We start from the raw sequence: 16,231 nt of genomic DNA, 5'->3' as shown, positions 1-16,231 counted from the left end.
TACTCGTATAGAAGAAGCTCTTAATATATCAAAAACATTATAAAGATGAAAAACATGAGACTACCGTAGTTCTTAAACGTGTTTAATAAAACGAAGTTTTGGAAACGAGTTCATAGAATTTTCGACTATACGTTCCATGATGGTATTCTGTTCATAAAATTCCTAGAGAGCCGAGAGAGAAAATAATTATGAGCAACGTTTTTTTTTTTATATTAGTATAGTCTATAGCAATATTTACTCAAATACTGTACTACTCGCTATAATAATAATAATAATAATAATGCAAGAGAAAAATTATATAGATGAAGAATGAAATAAGAACCAATATCGGATTGCCAAGTTTTCGAAGGCTGGGTTTATCTTAAGAAGATATCTCTGTGATGACTAGTCACATCCAGTAACAAAAATCCAACGTTTGCCTATAATAAAAAAAAAAAAAACTTGAAGACCGTTTGAAAAAGTACGCGCTACGACATGTAATTGTCTCGGCATTTATTACAGACAACAAATAGAACAAACCGCAAGGTTACTACGGATCTGATTTATGCAGAAAAGTGCCGTCAGTGTTCTTTAAGATAATGTGGGTGTCGCCATTACTACTATATGTTATTATAACAAAAAACCTTGAGGACGATACTTGGGGAAGCTTAACGCAATAATGTGCAGGTTATCAACGAAATACATGTAATGGAAAAGGAAAACATCTTAGTTCCTAATAGAAGAGTTTACCTTTAGCAGGTCCGTGATACTTTAAACGGTTTATTACTTAGATAAGTAGTAAATCGTTTGAAATTTAAACAAGAGACGTATGGTTTAAAGCTACGCTAACAGTTCTATGCAGTAGCATCGATACACCTATCACTGTAAACTGGCTTATGATCCAAATGTTATTTCTACCTAACCTAAGTATGTGGGATATTTTTTCTTGCCACGTTAAAGTAGACTGCTGTTGACAATCTAATTGCCCCTTCGTTGTTTCACGGGAAGCATCAAGTCGTCAAGTCCATAAACAATACAAAATAGTCATTTTGTAGAATATTTCAGCTGGGGCAATTGAACTCCACCATCATTGTTTCTGGAAGACTCCGAAACACTGCCATGTTACTTTGACGAACGGTTTATGGCAGTTTGCGCAATACTGAAGGCTTGAGTGCGCATCTTCACCGGCAAGCTAACGACAACAGAGACGTATGGTGGACTCACGACGCAGAAATTCTTACCGGGTCAAAATGGATGAGAATTTTTTCACCAGGGAAAAGACGTTGGACGCTTAGTATTTCTTCAACTGCCTTGCTTGTTTCGATAAATGTTGAAGAAGGATAGCAGGACAAACTAGAATTCAGCATGTGTACAATTCTGCCTTCAAACTCAAAGTTGAATTTATTTTGAGTTGAAAGTTAACAAGAACGTCTGTTAAAAAAAACATCGTTTTCTCTAAAGTGCTAAAAGCTAATCGACTATATAAGGTTTCTGTTTCCAATACATGTCATGTGTATCGTAGATGAATCAGTTAGAACGTCCATAGGTGTTCAAAAGTGCATAAAACTTGCTGACCATCCTATGCCATTGACAACAGTTAAAATACTGCCACTAATGGACTCTTATGTTCACTAGGTATGGTTCTCGTTCATATTAGTTTATTTATCCTCTTTAGAGTTATTGATAGTGTGGATAATCACTCCATTGGTACTGCATCTTTTCACGATTTCGAGGTCGAACAGCTGCCACAGGGCATATCGAAAATCACTGAACCGCTTATCGTGCCACAATTTAACGTATTGTGTTTTTACACAGATTTCTTCAGGCCGTTAATATTAGGGACGTATCAGGAACATGCTTATTTTTGGCTAACAGAGATGTACTCCGGCTCCCTTTCCTTCGGCCGCAAGCATCGACGATAGAAACGACGAATAGGTGGCCTTTGCTGTCACGTCGCCTTTACAAGCTGGGTTCGTCCTGGTTGTTCTTACAGTAAACGTTCTACCATCGATCTCGGACGGGCCCTGTACTGCAATCTCGGTAACGTGATAATCCGCCATGTTAGGATCCGAAATCAAACATGCTTGGGTCTTGTCGAAGCCAAGATTGTGTGCTGCCACTGCAGCCGCGGCCATTGTGTTGACATTATTTGGCGCTATATGGCACACATCGCGTACGGGACCCTCGTATAGGACGATTGGCCGAGTCGAAACATTATCGTTTTTCGCTCGCATGGACGATCCCTCGGCCAATCGTAGGGCGCTTGGGTGCTTCCGCATGGTTATAGTCAATCCCTGCAGAGTACCGCGGTCGGCCATTTTACGTATATCCTCCAGACCCCACATCGCTCCTGAAGGAACGTACAGTCCGTGTGGTTTGCGAGCCGAACGACGAAGTTTCAGTTCGGTTTCGGGGTCAGCAAGTGCCGTGGGTGACCCGATCATGTAATCGCAATGCTTAAGGAAATGCTCGCCATAAGCTTTAGAGATAGTCGGATGAGCCACTTCAACAACTAGGTCAGGTCGTCTCGTGTAAAAATACGTTAGGTCCTCGAGAAGAACGGAGCGATCAAGACGCTTCGTGGCAGGATTAAATGTTCCTGAACGAGTCCACACAAAGGCGAGCTCATACTCCGCAGGACGCGCAAGGATCTCGTCGACAAGGAACTCCCCGAGGTGGCCGTAGCCCACTATACCGATTCGGCGTTTGTAATTCATAATTGCTATCGTTGTTGGGGAGGGCGGGAGTTGACGAAAGTTACTTGTTGTCACCTTACCTATAGCTTCACTTCGCTAAAGCTATAGAATAATGGAATTGCTGTTAATTGTTTTTGCTGTCAACTTCTCGCTGTGTTGCTATGTTGTTCGTTACTATCGTAATATACTCCAGCCGGTGTCGCTCTGTAGCCGGCTTGACTTCAACTAATCCATTAGGACGCCGATTGCACTTATCCGCAAGCACACCACTCGATCGCACCGTGCCGTCGACCGGGACCTACACACATACATTTAGACACAGACAACGAGACATGACCAGGCATACAGTAGTAATAGGGCCTTAAGAAACGACAACGGGCCGACGCTGCTATTTGCTGCCGCCCTACGTTGGCCTGCGAGTGGCGACAAGCATCGGGCGCGCGATAATTCCCGACTCCCTCTCCCTCCGGGGCGACACCTGCTCAAGGGAAAGATGTCGCTAACCGATGTACACGAATTCACTAGGTGGCGCCACACCGTTCGTACACCTTGTGGAGTGAAGCGGCACTAAACTACAAGGAAGAAGCTATGCGTTACTTTTCTAATTTTCCTCTACTGGTTCGACCAGATGTGTGTATTCCCAGTAATATTTTCCATACGTTACAACACCATATTCCCAATTATGCCTTCGTGTGTTTGTGTTGATAGTGGTTTCTGGCATTTGTAGTAACGATCGGCCCTCTAACGACACCAGATACGTAGAGCGTCATATTCTTTCTTATTCGTGCAACGCAACGCATCGCAGGCAGTAGCACATGCAACAGGAAGAGAGAGCGGTTAGTGTGGATGGTCAGTCGTCCGCCGCCGCGAGAATCGAAGTCACGACCGAGGCATCGTCAACAGCTCATGCGGCGGGACCTCACCATGCCTCGATTTGGCCGACTAGATGGAGGCACAGTTTGCCGAAGTGGACGACGAGATACGCAGAAGTTCCAGCCTTCGGCATCAGCAGTAGCGACATCTTTTTGTCTTGAGCACGATCGACTGTATTTATCTACGTCTTTGTCCCTGTTGTATAGCTGTTGTTTATGAGTGAGTACTTCTGTGCATTCGTATATAGTTGGCTCAATGTCTACTGTTGAAGTGCAACGCCTGCTGTAACGTTTGCATGTCTCCATTCTTTTGTCCATAGACGTTGGCATGTCTTTATGTGCCTGTCATGACGTATCCATCGGTTTGGCTTAAAACGTTACTGCGTTAGCTGATGAGTGGATGGCTGACATTCGGCCGACAATGCCAATTCGGTTTTTGACGCTTGGTCTGTGTGGGACACGCCGACCAAAATATTGTTGACTGGCAAATTCAACCAGCTCAAGGTCATAAACGAGGTGCAGCACCAACAAGTATCACTACTATTAGATGATACTAACCATTAGCTCTCGCAGATGCAACTAAATCGACATTATATATACGGACAGACAGTGGCCCTCCGTAAGAAGATAACTGAGAAAAGAGGAATCCAAGTGAAACTGCGTACTTCTGACAGTACCGCGGCCATAACTAATCGACCTATAATACGGCGTACGCTCATATCATTCCAGTTTAGTGGACAGTAAAATGCTACCGGAACCACTTTAATGGTAAATGACGATACTGCTCCTATGGTTGGTAGTGATCAAATTTGGCTGATTGAGATCGCCACGCTATCGAGGCTACACACTGCATAAAAACAGCGCTTGTCAGTGGTATTACTTCGGCTATTTATTGTTGATGAAGAGTTCAATAATACTGTTCGTTTATCCTAATATGTTTGGCCGTTTTAAGCAAAAATGAAAGCAAATATTTTTTACGTTTTATAATATCTCGATCGATCATCTTCTGTCGTTTTTCAGTACACACCATAATCATATCACCCTAGAACCTTATGGATTTTGAGCGAAAGACTGCGACAATTTGTGTATTTCTCTGTTGAAACAAAATCATCTCTAATAAGAGATTCCAGCTTTGCTGAGATCCAATGAAATGGTGATTCAAGTGTGCGAGACCCGGGCCATACGACGGGTGTATCGAAATTTCTTTTAGTTTACGCCAGGCAGCTAAAGGCGGATGTATCGTGGCATGGTCATGGTGGAAGTCGGTATCTTTCTTATCCACCTGTTTCGGTCGATTTTCAATCATTTGTCATCAGTTAAATGTCAACGGTAGAGGTTTGAATCAGCCGTTCTTCCAGGCCACAACAGTTCAGTGTGCCTGATTTCGTTCGAGTCCCACCAAACAGCTTGTTTGGCGCCAGTCTAGATTTTGTTACCTACCACGAAGTGTATTTTTTTTAATAACTCATCGGACTGTGACATGCAAGCCCGAAGTGCTGATTAAATAAGAGTGGACTATCAACATTGGCTGACTTGCGACGATAGCTACAACAGAGCATCTAATAAACGAAGTATGCCTAATTAAACGATACACTCGTCTAGAGGTAAACATTTGTTTTCTTAGAGCTTAAGCAAGCGCTTATTTTTCTACTTTCTAATGGTCATACTTTCCATAGGTCATACTAACCATTTCGGTAATTTTTTAGAAAAAATACTCTGTTATTTTTCGAAGACTATTTATTTTTCGCTAGCAGTACTCAATTCTAGCTATAGCTATCGTTCCTCAACATTTTTGTTGCTGTAAGCTTATTAAATCGAGCCCATTGCTGATTTTTGGCCACTACAAGCATTGGTAGTCCAATAACAAGCAATTAGCACATGCATTAACGCCTAGCGCCGCCATCATCACAAATGGTAGCTCAGCTTGTTAAATTATTTCCGATCGCAGTTCTGATATATTAAATGCAATATACTGAAGGACTTCCCCGCGTGGCTCTGGTCGCATGATGCACAGGTTTATCGGTAGAGCCGTGTACCTCCGTTCCGCTATCGTGCCATCATTAATCTTGGCGGCAGTGATTCGGCGGCCAAATACCGTCGAAGGCTGACTCCATCTAGTGTACCCCCTAATACCCCCAATCGTTTTTCCCGTTATCGACCAAGGCAGTCGATGGTAATTACCATCAATGGATTACTACGCAAACGTGACACAACTTCTAGTTCACCGTAGATCTCTTTGCGGGTCCTTCCTCTTGGATTGGCTTTCAAGTACGGAAACTTTGAAGATGGCCATCAACTTCTATAGACATCAAAAATGTAGTCGTAATTGCCATGTCATTAACAATCATCTTTATGCATATCCATCGTACATAGTTTCATAAAACTAAAGCAGACTACTACTCAATGAAATATAATATATATATATATATATGGACATGGAAATATACACATGGACAGTGGAATATATATATTCCATTGATGTGTACTAGCGTAGTTCAACAATGTTTCTAAAAGCTAGTGCGTTCACATTAAGAAACCCTGTTTTTTGTAACGGACTCCTAATACCAGGCAAAAGCAAGTTCTCTCCAACGAAAAATAATAAACTGGTCATGGCGAACGATACCGCGTTTCGAAATTTGAGTAAACGTTATATATTTTGTTGGCACTGGGCACGAAAAATTTTAACGCGTCGCTTCTTTACGTTTGTGTGTCGTACGGCTTTCAATTAAGCAGGCGTTCTTCATGTGGAAAATGAAATACCGCCCAAAGTATCACAAATATGGAAACATAATCTGAATATAATTATACTTCCGTTTACGCAGTATGATCTCGACGTGTAACGTAACACTGGGGGACGCATGAACTAAAATCCATTATAGACCCATTTTCGCTACCCAGAAGATCTGTGCTAACGAAAACATGACATCGCTTACATGTCTCGTTTTACGTGGGACTCCAATGAAATTTTCATTAAGCGATCACTATTTTTAATAACTCTGGTGTAAACATCATATTCCATTGTGGTGCCATTTTTAATGCATAATATTGGTGCTGGTATTGATATTCGTCGATATGGCACACGAGCTGCTATTTATGAGAAATCAATGTATTTGCAAGAAAGGAAAAATGTTTGCTGCCCCAAGTTTTATTTCTTACCTTAGCGAATATAACATTTAGATATTATACCTACATAATATATTATTGAACTGTTAAGTTATGGATTCACGCTATTTAAGTCAACAGCAATAATCATTAATTTTTTCGACCGCGTAAGAAAAATCAGGCAAACGCTAAAGCGTGCCTTCATTATCGTCACTTCATAATTATATACCATGTTCAAAGTGTAATAGGTATTACAACGATACACTGTAGTCATCTGAGGGATGACACGAAGTCCACATCATAGTTAGGGCTCGCTGTATTTTTCCTACGATATATAAATTCTTCTACTGTTGTCGCATATTTAGACGTCATTCATCGTATTCCTGTTATGGATTCCCATAGAAACACACAAGCATAAAATATAATTATCTCTAACTAAACTAGTCTACGAAAAGCGTTAAGCCAAGCATCACTCAGCAGCGGTTTTGCTATCATTACTGGAATTTATAGTAACTATTATTGCGTATATACAGTTAGTGTTACATATACAGATACAAACTGCATGGCGGACCTTGAACTGGCAGTTGCCAGCGACATGTTCTATTATTTATAGTTTCATTATCAGAGACTATGCTAGCTGAAGCTCTTCGCAAGAGCTGAAACTGAAAGCTTACTTGATCCAACTCATGGAACCAATATAAATCATAGAGCAAAGGCCTGCCACCTAACATAACCTAGCACCTTAGCTCTTAGAAAAAAATCGCGGGAAACCATGTTGCATCGCACAATTTCTTCCTGCGAAGCTATGTTCAGGCTCAAACATGCGAGACGCTCACAAATTCATTTATATATCATATCGAGAAGAAGCTTCGAGAAAGACCATAGACGACTTTTTCCGCGAGTTTAAGCATCGTCCCCTTAGACCTCTTCACCAAATACATGGTCAGCGGGATTTTTCAAATTTGTTTAAACTCGTAATTCGTATCAGATCGATCGTATCGCTCACCAGCCATCCGAAGAGGCCATTCAAACTTAAGAGTTATGAAATTTTCCTCTGCCGATTGAGCGAAACGATGCACGATGCTTTCAATGATTAGCGGATCTCCTTTTTCAAAACTTTATATTTCGAACGCATGAAATAAATATACGAATGCTATATGTACGGCCTCAATATTAGTTTCAGCTGGGCGTGGTACCGCCGACACGGGCGCATACACAAACTGTACATATTTTTTTGACGGACAAAGTACCACAAGCTTATAAATATCTCGAACACCTGCACTGAACAATAGTTTTGTTTGGAGGATCGCTTTCACGTAACACCACCGTCGTTATATGATTCCTCGCAGGAGTAGTATCAGCAAAAATCGGATTTCGTGCAAAATTGTTACACCGAAAGCTATAGACATGCTCCTGATATCGCTGTACCGTACTGCTACTTTATGTATTTGCGAAACATATGGCCACGATTTGAACTTATGGGTATTCGTTCGTAGCCGCGCGGCTATTGAAGGAAGGATAAATGCCTTGTCTACTTCACTGGCCGAAGCGTAAAAGATCTCACGTTGATATATTTCACGACAGAATATTACCGTTTAGGATCTTTTTTCTTATTTCTTCCGTTTGAAAGGATACGGCTCCAAGGAATCGTTTCGATGAGTCGAATTTTTTCACTCGTTTATATAAATAACGTCGTTATTTCGCACTATGTTCTACTCCAGTGAGTAGCGATAATGGGACAGGCTTCGTTAACTGGGAGGATAAGTTCGGCACAAATATATATATATATATTACTATACAAATAATTAAAGTTGTCCTAAGTGTGATTACTGTAACGTAGATTATAGATAAACCCAATTAGTTGCGACAGATGAGTTCGGCCGACAAACAACAGCGGACTGTGGATGCCCTACGAGTTACTGATGTGTCCAGAGTAATCACGAGCACCTAGCCACATTGGCGTTGATAACATATGACCTAAAAACAACCATAAGTGCTTACAGTCAATATTGGGCCCATAAAATCCTTGAGTTAGTGAATCGCTCCTTCTGTCCCATCTGACGGGACGCACACTTTGCAGCCATTGAATGGAACCCTGCCAGGAGAATATAACGTTAACGATAGGAGTCCTGGTAGTTATTATCTGTTATCTGATATCAGAGCATATAATTATCTGATAGGATCATTGTACGCTAGCCCAGGCCTCTACCACGTTCTACCGGGTAGGGCTATGTGAAAGCATCGCAGCCATAAATGCAACGACAACTAAGCTTACGATGAGGCGCAACATAATGTCTGCTATACAGCTATGGCTCCAAGAAGCTAGCATGCATAAATATTTAGTACAGACATAGATAGATCGATAGTATAGAAAAATATATGAAATGGACAAATTACTCATTTGTAATATCCTCGTTACAGTTAGTAGTGTTCCATAATATTATCCTTTACGCTATAAATTTATTCCAGTAAATAAACGTTATCTATTCAAGGAATAGTTAGTCAACGATTATATCCCTAATCTACTGATAGATATCCTCTATCAAGTAAACTCTAAAAAGGATTGTTTCCTTTGCCACAACCGTACCTAAATGCCCTCGCGGTTGGCTAGTTGTTAAACCGTGGCTCTTTTTAAAAAAATTAATTATCTGAGCAATCTATTTAAAAAGGCAACCAGTAAATGCAATGCACGGAAATTCTTCTTGGGGAATATGAAACAAGCTGTAACATGGACGAGCAAGCGCGCGGCATTAGCAATATAAACATAGGCGGCTGGCCGCCAATTTTTTTATCTACGGATTTTGTAAACTGAAAAAAAAATTCGACCGTTCCAATCATGTGGAGGAGAAGGCAAAGTAAAGTATATGGTGTTAGGACTGCGAATAACTACCTCGTCGCTAATTTTTTTTAACTTAGTTAACGGCACATAACGAACTCGTTTAGTAAAATAATGACTGTTAGCAAAAATAACAGATTAACTTCCTTGTGCACCTTGTAGTAATCGTTTGAGTCTCGTTAAATTAGAGGAGGAAAATTATGTCACAAATCCGATAATGTATATCTTAATTACTTTATTGCCGCAATTACGACTAAAGTGCCCCTGAATGACTTAATGGATATCTTAGTCCACCTCAATTAACAGCAAAGTGTGTATGTGTTATTTAGCGTAACAGGTAAACATGGGATTTCGAACAGGGAATGGATTTTCATAGGCACGTTATTTTTTTTCTATTGACAAAAATTATGTAATATTCATCTGTTGTAAGCAAAACATAAATATGAAATCAGTACATAAACCACAATTTTTTTTTTAGCTACAAGCATTATTTTTTATAGCACCATTCACAAGGCATTAATTTTTGTATTACTATTTCAATTACACCGTCATTACTAATATTACACTTATTTACATGTTTCTCAGCGCGTAAATGGATCGATTTTTTTAATCACCAGAGCAGCTATCGGGGCGGTGAAAAGGTTCTTTGTTTATGCAAATAAGTTTCTATTTTTAAGAAATACGTGTGTCCAGTAAAATGTCTGCGTTGAAGGTAAGAGCTAAGAATTCAGCGATCTAAAGCCTTAAGCACCACTTAGTCCTTCCGACCATCTGTCCTACAAAATGCAGCTGTGTACTCCTGCATTATTCCAAAAAAAAGAAACCAATGCGTTTTCAATGAGTTTACAACGGAACTAAACCTGCTGATGAAGTGATACTGAGGCCAACGTCGAAATGGCGTAAAAGCTGTCCGCCTTTTCATCATTAGATCCCATATTCCGATCTTATGCAGCTTAACGTAGTAAATATGTGTTGCTCATAGCGAAATAATCTGCGAACGTCACGCCCTTTCCGTTACGAAGCGTCAGTTATAGGGCAAGAGTACAATATCGTTGTTGCGCCTCATATATAGCATAATTTAAACTGAAATGAGCAAGACGAATCTCAGATACGGAAGGCGATATATACCGTATCGCTTTACAGGCACTTTGTTTATGTATATAAATAGCTGCTTTGCTAAGAGGCAGCGCCTGTTTTATTCCTAAAAAAACATGTCACTTCACTAAATAGAGAGCTACCGGAGTTCGTCCCACTTTATAGAACACGTGTTAGTAATTATCATTACTCTTCTCATCTTTTACCATAATATCAACTTCATAATACTCAGGTTAACTTAAAATGCCTTCAAGAAACTTGCACCCGTGAGTAGGGAAAAGCAACTAATTAGCAGATTTGCACGAGTAAGGATGTAAAATATATAGTAGCTTTCGAAGTGGAGTGGTAACTTGTGGGCCACATTTTTATGTATGGTTTTGCATTTTTAGCTAGCAATGACCCTTCGTCATCGTTTTGTCGCTTCATTGGGCTTTGGACTGGCTGAAACGAAACCCTAAAAGAGGCTAGATGCAATCGTATATCCGCTAGGAAAGGGAATTAAAAATACACTAACAAACAAATACTTTTAAACCGGACAATAATGTCGCATGCGAAACGGTTAAACAACAGCAGAAATCTACTTTGCCATAAGTTACTTCAGATCTCGCCACGTTCTTCATAGCGGCGTATGCATCGGTTGCGAATAATGCAGAACTTTTTTTTAGAAACCCTTGTAAGTTTTCTGAAAATGCACAACCTTGCCACTGTTTCGCTTGCATACTTTCTATTTTTTCTATATTTACATGAAAGTATTAAATTGTATAAGGGAAATGCACATAAGGCATTTTGCAAAAAATGCGCTGCTGTTTTTTACACTCAGCAATCATAAGGAAACTAGCCAGTATATAAAGTATAAGACCTTATGATCATCGAAACTTAAGTCCAATGTACTTGTCGTGCATCCCAAGTGTATCTATATCCTCGTATAAAATTTAAAAAATTCTTAATTATTTGTTACTTAGTATGACGAAGTGGGCTCAGAAGTCTACGTCAGGGACGAGGTCTACCTAGTTTCAATAGACAATATCAGTACGCAGACGAATCATCAGTGCGCAGTTTAATTTATCATCTGCGTTTACTGTGCACCCGCTTACACACACAACTACACAGAACCATACACCATGTAGAGTAAAATAATACGGGGTGATAAGCAAAGCTGAATGCGGTGTTCTGAGTTCGTTTTCTAACAGTCACAGGATGCAATACAAATTGCTGATCCTCTGAAAAAGAGTTTACGTCCTTCGAACCGAGGACATGTGCTGGCTATCTGGTCCAGTGGGCGGTATGCGACGGTCGTTGCGCGATGGAAAAATATGGTCCAATGCTTGGCTGTTTTACCCCCAGCAGCACTTGCTTGACATGTAATGGAACTCCGTTCAGGCGAGATTATCGCAAACAACGATATGACATGAAGCCGATACGCTCCCGGAGCGTAATATAATCGAAGCAGTCCGCGCACCGGTGCAATCGGTGAATAGTTTTTTCCTTCAACTTATTCCAGAATTAATGGTTTTTGATAAAATCACGATCAGCAATATATGTCCTTCTGAAGAGAACACACTCCTATTCAGACGAGACGCACGAGTAATTAGCATTCACTACTGCGGAAGATTCACTGGATAGGGATCTGAAAGCTCAGCCATTAGAAACTCGCAGAGGATGAGTGCTTCGGTCGGCCTTCAGCACCTGCTCGATAACGCTTTCTCGTCCTTCGCTATTCTTTGCTGTTGCGTACATATCCCTAGCAGACGAATCCAGAGCCATTCGATGGTTCGGAGGCAAAAAAGATGTTGAGAAAACAAGGTATGCTCAAGAACAGCATTCAGAGATAAACTGAAAATAGTTAAGCATCTCGAGAACGCTTAGAAAATCCATTGCGAGCGCCTAGTGCTCCTTACAAATATACAGTATATTCCTGGGTAAATCATATCTTCATCAAGTGAATTTCCATACTACTACCGTGAATTTTCATGCTACTGTGCGGGTGACTAATCTCCAAAAACCTGGAAATAGGATTGACTGATGAGTGTATCCAAAGGCCTTCTTCGAATAGAAACTTTTGCTATGCGCATAAAATGGAACGTATCCCAGGCTTAGAACGTGGAGTCGGGCACTCTATTCGCAATGTTTTAGTTTTTTTCGAAAAACAACAGTAACAAGGGGCGATGCTTCACTTGAGATTTTCTAGAAAGCAGTGCTATAGAGAATGCGGGAGGACGTGCTATGAACGTATCTATCTATGGCTGTGATTCGCTTCCACATGCTCCTAACCTGTCCGGGAGAGCTGACGGCGAAAACGTCTTTAATAAGGCCAATGCGTAGGCCATAGCTTAAGGAATATATTTTGTTTGCAATTGATCCATCAACCCCCTCGTTCATAACCTCCCGTTATCCTCCTATTTACGTCCATGATAGGGTCATGTATAGATTCACTTACGCTAGATAATTCGCTTTACAAAAAGGGACAAATCGATGACAGAATTAGTTTGTGGATAGGAATGGTTTCATATGCAAAAAAAATCCCTTAATCTCGCCGTTGTTTTATTTGGATTGAAGAGCAGGTGTTAGTCGACCTTTTCTATCAGGTACGATATTTTTCGTTCTCATTCGATGTTACTGGTGTATACGACGACTACAGTAACAAACAGGGTGATCTACTCGCGCTGTCGACTCTTGAACGCCCGGTCGAAGATGCGAACTAAATGATGCATGATCATGCGAAGTGTATGTGGACCTAGGAATGCCCTCATACCCATATGGAAGGACCTAAACTTGCCTGCGACGTGAACAATGTTTGTAAATCTAAAAAATTCTTAAATAAGAGAGAGAGAAATAAATTAAGTTATTGTTGCTCTCAGCGGCAGTCTTTACGATATTTTCTTTGAGTGAGGTCATAGTCAATAGTTTAGGAGCAGTTGAACGTTTCAGAGTTTATGTTTTGTATAGCCGCTAGACACAGACGCATCAGAGGGACCAGGAGGTAGACTGTACTGCACGCGGTCTTTCCAGTTGTAGCAGCTCATGTAGTCTCAGTCCACAAGCCCTCTGACCTAGATGCTTAAAACACTTAACTAGAAGATAAACGGTACGTTGCAAACGTTCGTATTCATAGTAAAACAGCGTAACATGCTTGAAATTGCTTTATCTTCTTCTGCAGCATGATTATACGGCACAAGAGGACAAGGCACAGAGATCGGTATTTTCATATGAGGGGAAAAACGTTGTCCTGCAATATACTACCTGAAGCCCGATGCGTCACTAGCAATAATACGTAGATTTTTTCTCCTGTGACCTAATTTGCTTGTTAGTTTAGCAGATTTTTTCCACGAAAAATTGAATCCCGTTTGTCACAATGTAATTTTAATGGCGTTATGTTTCATTGGTCCGCTTGAAGCCTGAAGACTATGCAGAAAAATAGTCCGTGGCAAGCAACGGACGTTTCGTTGCAGAAGCTGGAGAATTGAAAGATAGAGAAACAATTGGGGAAATATTGATCTTCGTATGCTATTATATTGATATTGACACATTTTCCAAGGCAACCGGAGCGTGCTGAGTCAAGTGTCCATGGCGTTTATGCTATGTAAACGTATCTAAGTGAAAAAAAAAACTTAAACTCTAATAGAATCTTCTTTATCGAGAAAAAGACAGCAACGGATTTAACTTAACCCCCACATTTTCGCCAATTGCGCGTCCACTGAATATTCCATTCAGTCACCGTTAATCAATTCCAATATCGGATTAAAGTTACCTACCCAGACACAATATACTGTGCGCGAAGATCAATGCAGTGATGACCCGTTAAGCTGTGCCGTTAGCACCGAACAAATGCGGCCCAGCGCTTTCGGCTAATGATGAACCATTGGGTACGATACAGTTCTTAATCCAAGTACTGCACCATAAAAGAATCAACGTTTCTACAATTCCAACCAAGTGACGAGTGCATTGAATTTATTTTGATAGGAAAGGTTTGCCAATTCTGGCGGATTAACTGAGCTATTATATGAGGCATTACAGTTCATAATGTTATCGATTAACGTCGTTGTTTGTTGGGTCTTTTTTTCACTGATAATAGAAATGAACTAAATAAGTTAATTTTGCTTTCCGTAATGGCGGTTCGCGGAGTCGGGGGCATAGCTCAAATAGCGTACGATCTATCTTATTGCTCCCTGTTATTGCGATGAAGAGAAATCTTCTGATGATGTAAAAGAGACGTTAAGCATGAGATTTGCTTAATCATCAACGGATGACGCGTCTACTATCATGTATTGTAAGACGTACTAAAATAATTCCTCGTATGGAAATAATCATTGCGATTATCCGTAAGGAGATGAGTTGCAGTTGGCAGCTGGAAGTTGAATCAGGTAGGGTACAACCTCTTGCCCTACCGTTCGTTACTAGTCATTTGTTCGGCTGATCATTTGGTAAGTATGTAATGTAATTAAATCGCCAGCCGAACAAATTAAGTGCCGCCTACTTTCCTACAGGCGTTGTTCCATTGGGTCGTGAGGCCATCGCACGGCGAAGCTGGACGTCTGCCTAACGAGTGATCATGACGGCGAGATAATTCCGTCCGGACAAGCGTCCGCGGCGTTTACGTCGTCGGCGACGAAAGAAAACAGCAGCAGTAACTAATGATATTAGTATGAGTGAATTATAACCGCGTGCCGCTAGAGCTCAACAAAATATGAGCCCATTGACGAATGTTTAGAAAGGAGATACGTCGTGGGAGATGTTTTTAGGGCCGAACTCAAAGAGACATTACGCTATTTAGAGCGAGAAGGTATTCTAGCATCACTTACGTGGTATCTATAATTCTCCCAAAGTCCAACCAGTGAAAATATCATCATCGATAATTATATTAATCAATTTCTAGTACGGAGAAAAGAAATTGTGGACTCGATCCAATGTAACGAAACGTTGGCTGGCATATTTACCTGGTTTTACTAAAAAAAACACTAAGGGTTCTTAAGCAGGTGTTCTCAATCAGCCGCTTTTTTCACCAGCCTCTTGTTCTAGACAAATTTCACAAAGTGCCCGCGATAATTTCGTGAAAATAACTTCACATATTCCTACCGGGCAGACCGGCTCGAGCAAAAACTATTCTAAACTAGACCCGTAATGCGTCAAAAACATTGTTTCTACCTTTACGCCCGGCTGGTCGTTTATAATTTTTACTGGCTTCTAATTTTATGTGAACGGCATTGCGTCGCATTATTCGCGCTGAAGAATATTCTGTTCTGTGTAAGATCGCTTGTTTGCTCTCCAATAAGATTCTGTAGTCATATCGCTACATAGTTAACGGATAAACACTTTTAATTTTTCCACGAGGCACTGCCGGATTTTGGAAAGCACTGGAAAAAATGTCGGGTCAATTGTATTGATCGTTTTCCCTGTATCAGGTCACACAACTCAACCACGACAGGACTGTAGCCACGTATACACATAGGTTGTGTCACTCAATCCGTAGACAGCCATTGCCGCCGGATGCCTACTCTCTTTTCGCTAATATCCTCTCGATTAAAAGGGAATTTTGTATCAGCAGTATTAAACCGATGGTCGTCGCTGACGACAGCGCGACCGTTTTCGACCGATTAAATTAACATTGAAAACGAAAGCCGACTAAAAAGTTATTCATAGACCAAGTGTTGACG

General features: G+C 40.7%; 2 protein-coding genes across 13 annotated transcripts in view; one reads left to right on the top strand and one right to left on the bottom strand.

The window, feature by feature from the left end:
* The window catches only part of unc-13-4A (BAI1 associated protein 3), a 162,233-nt gene that overhangs the window by 87,308 nt on the left and 58,694 nt on the right, over positions 1-16,231 (top strand). Inside the window, exons 1-2 of one of the 12 annotated variants that reach the window (XM_086982801.1) lie at positions 3,206-3,305; positions 3,481-4,315. The exons of 7 other annotated variants lie outside the window; for them this stretch is intronic. In XM_086982801.1, the coding sequence (XP_086838927.1) occupies positions 4,313-4,315 (3 nt within the window). In that variant the 5' untranslated portion in view covers positions 3,206-3,305; positions 3,481-4,312. Of the gene's footprint in view, positions 1-3,205; positions 5,152-16,231 lie in introns of those variants that run through there. 4 more of the 12 variants (XM_086982803.1, XM_086982804.1, XM_086982802.1 and 1 more) reach the window with 4 other exon arrangements.
* On the bottom strand, positions 476-3,106 carry LOC111246737 (aspartate dehydrogenase domain-containing protein-like). Its single transcript, XM_022796838.2, has one exon. The coding sequence runs from the start codon at positions 2,694-2,696 to the stop codon at positions 1,848-1,850; it is 849 nt and encodes a 282-aa protein (XP_022652573.1). The 5' UTR covers positions 2,697-3,106; the 3' UTR covers positions 476-1,847.

The sequence above is a fragment of the Varroa destructor genome, unplaced genomic scaffold, assembly GCF_002443255.2.
Source record: "Varroa destructor unplaced genomic scaffold, Vdes_3.0 BEIS01000003.1, whole genome shotgun sequence".
Classification (NCBI taxonomy): domain Eukaryota; kingdom Metazoa; phylum Arthropoda; class Arachnida; order Mesostigmata; family Varroidae; genus Varroa; species Varroa destructor.
This window is presented reverse-complemented; position numbering and strand designations above follow the sequence as displayed.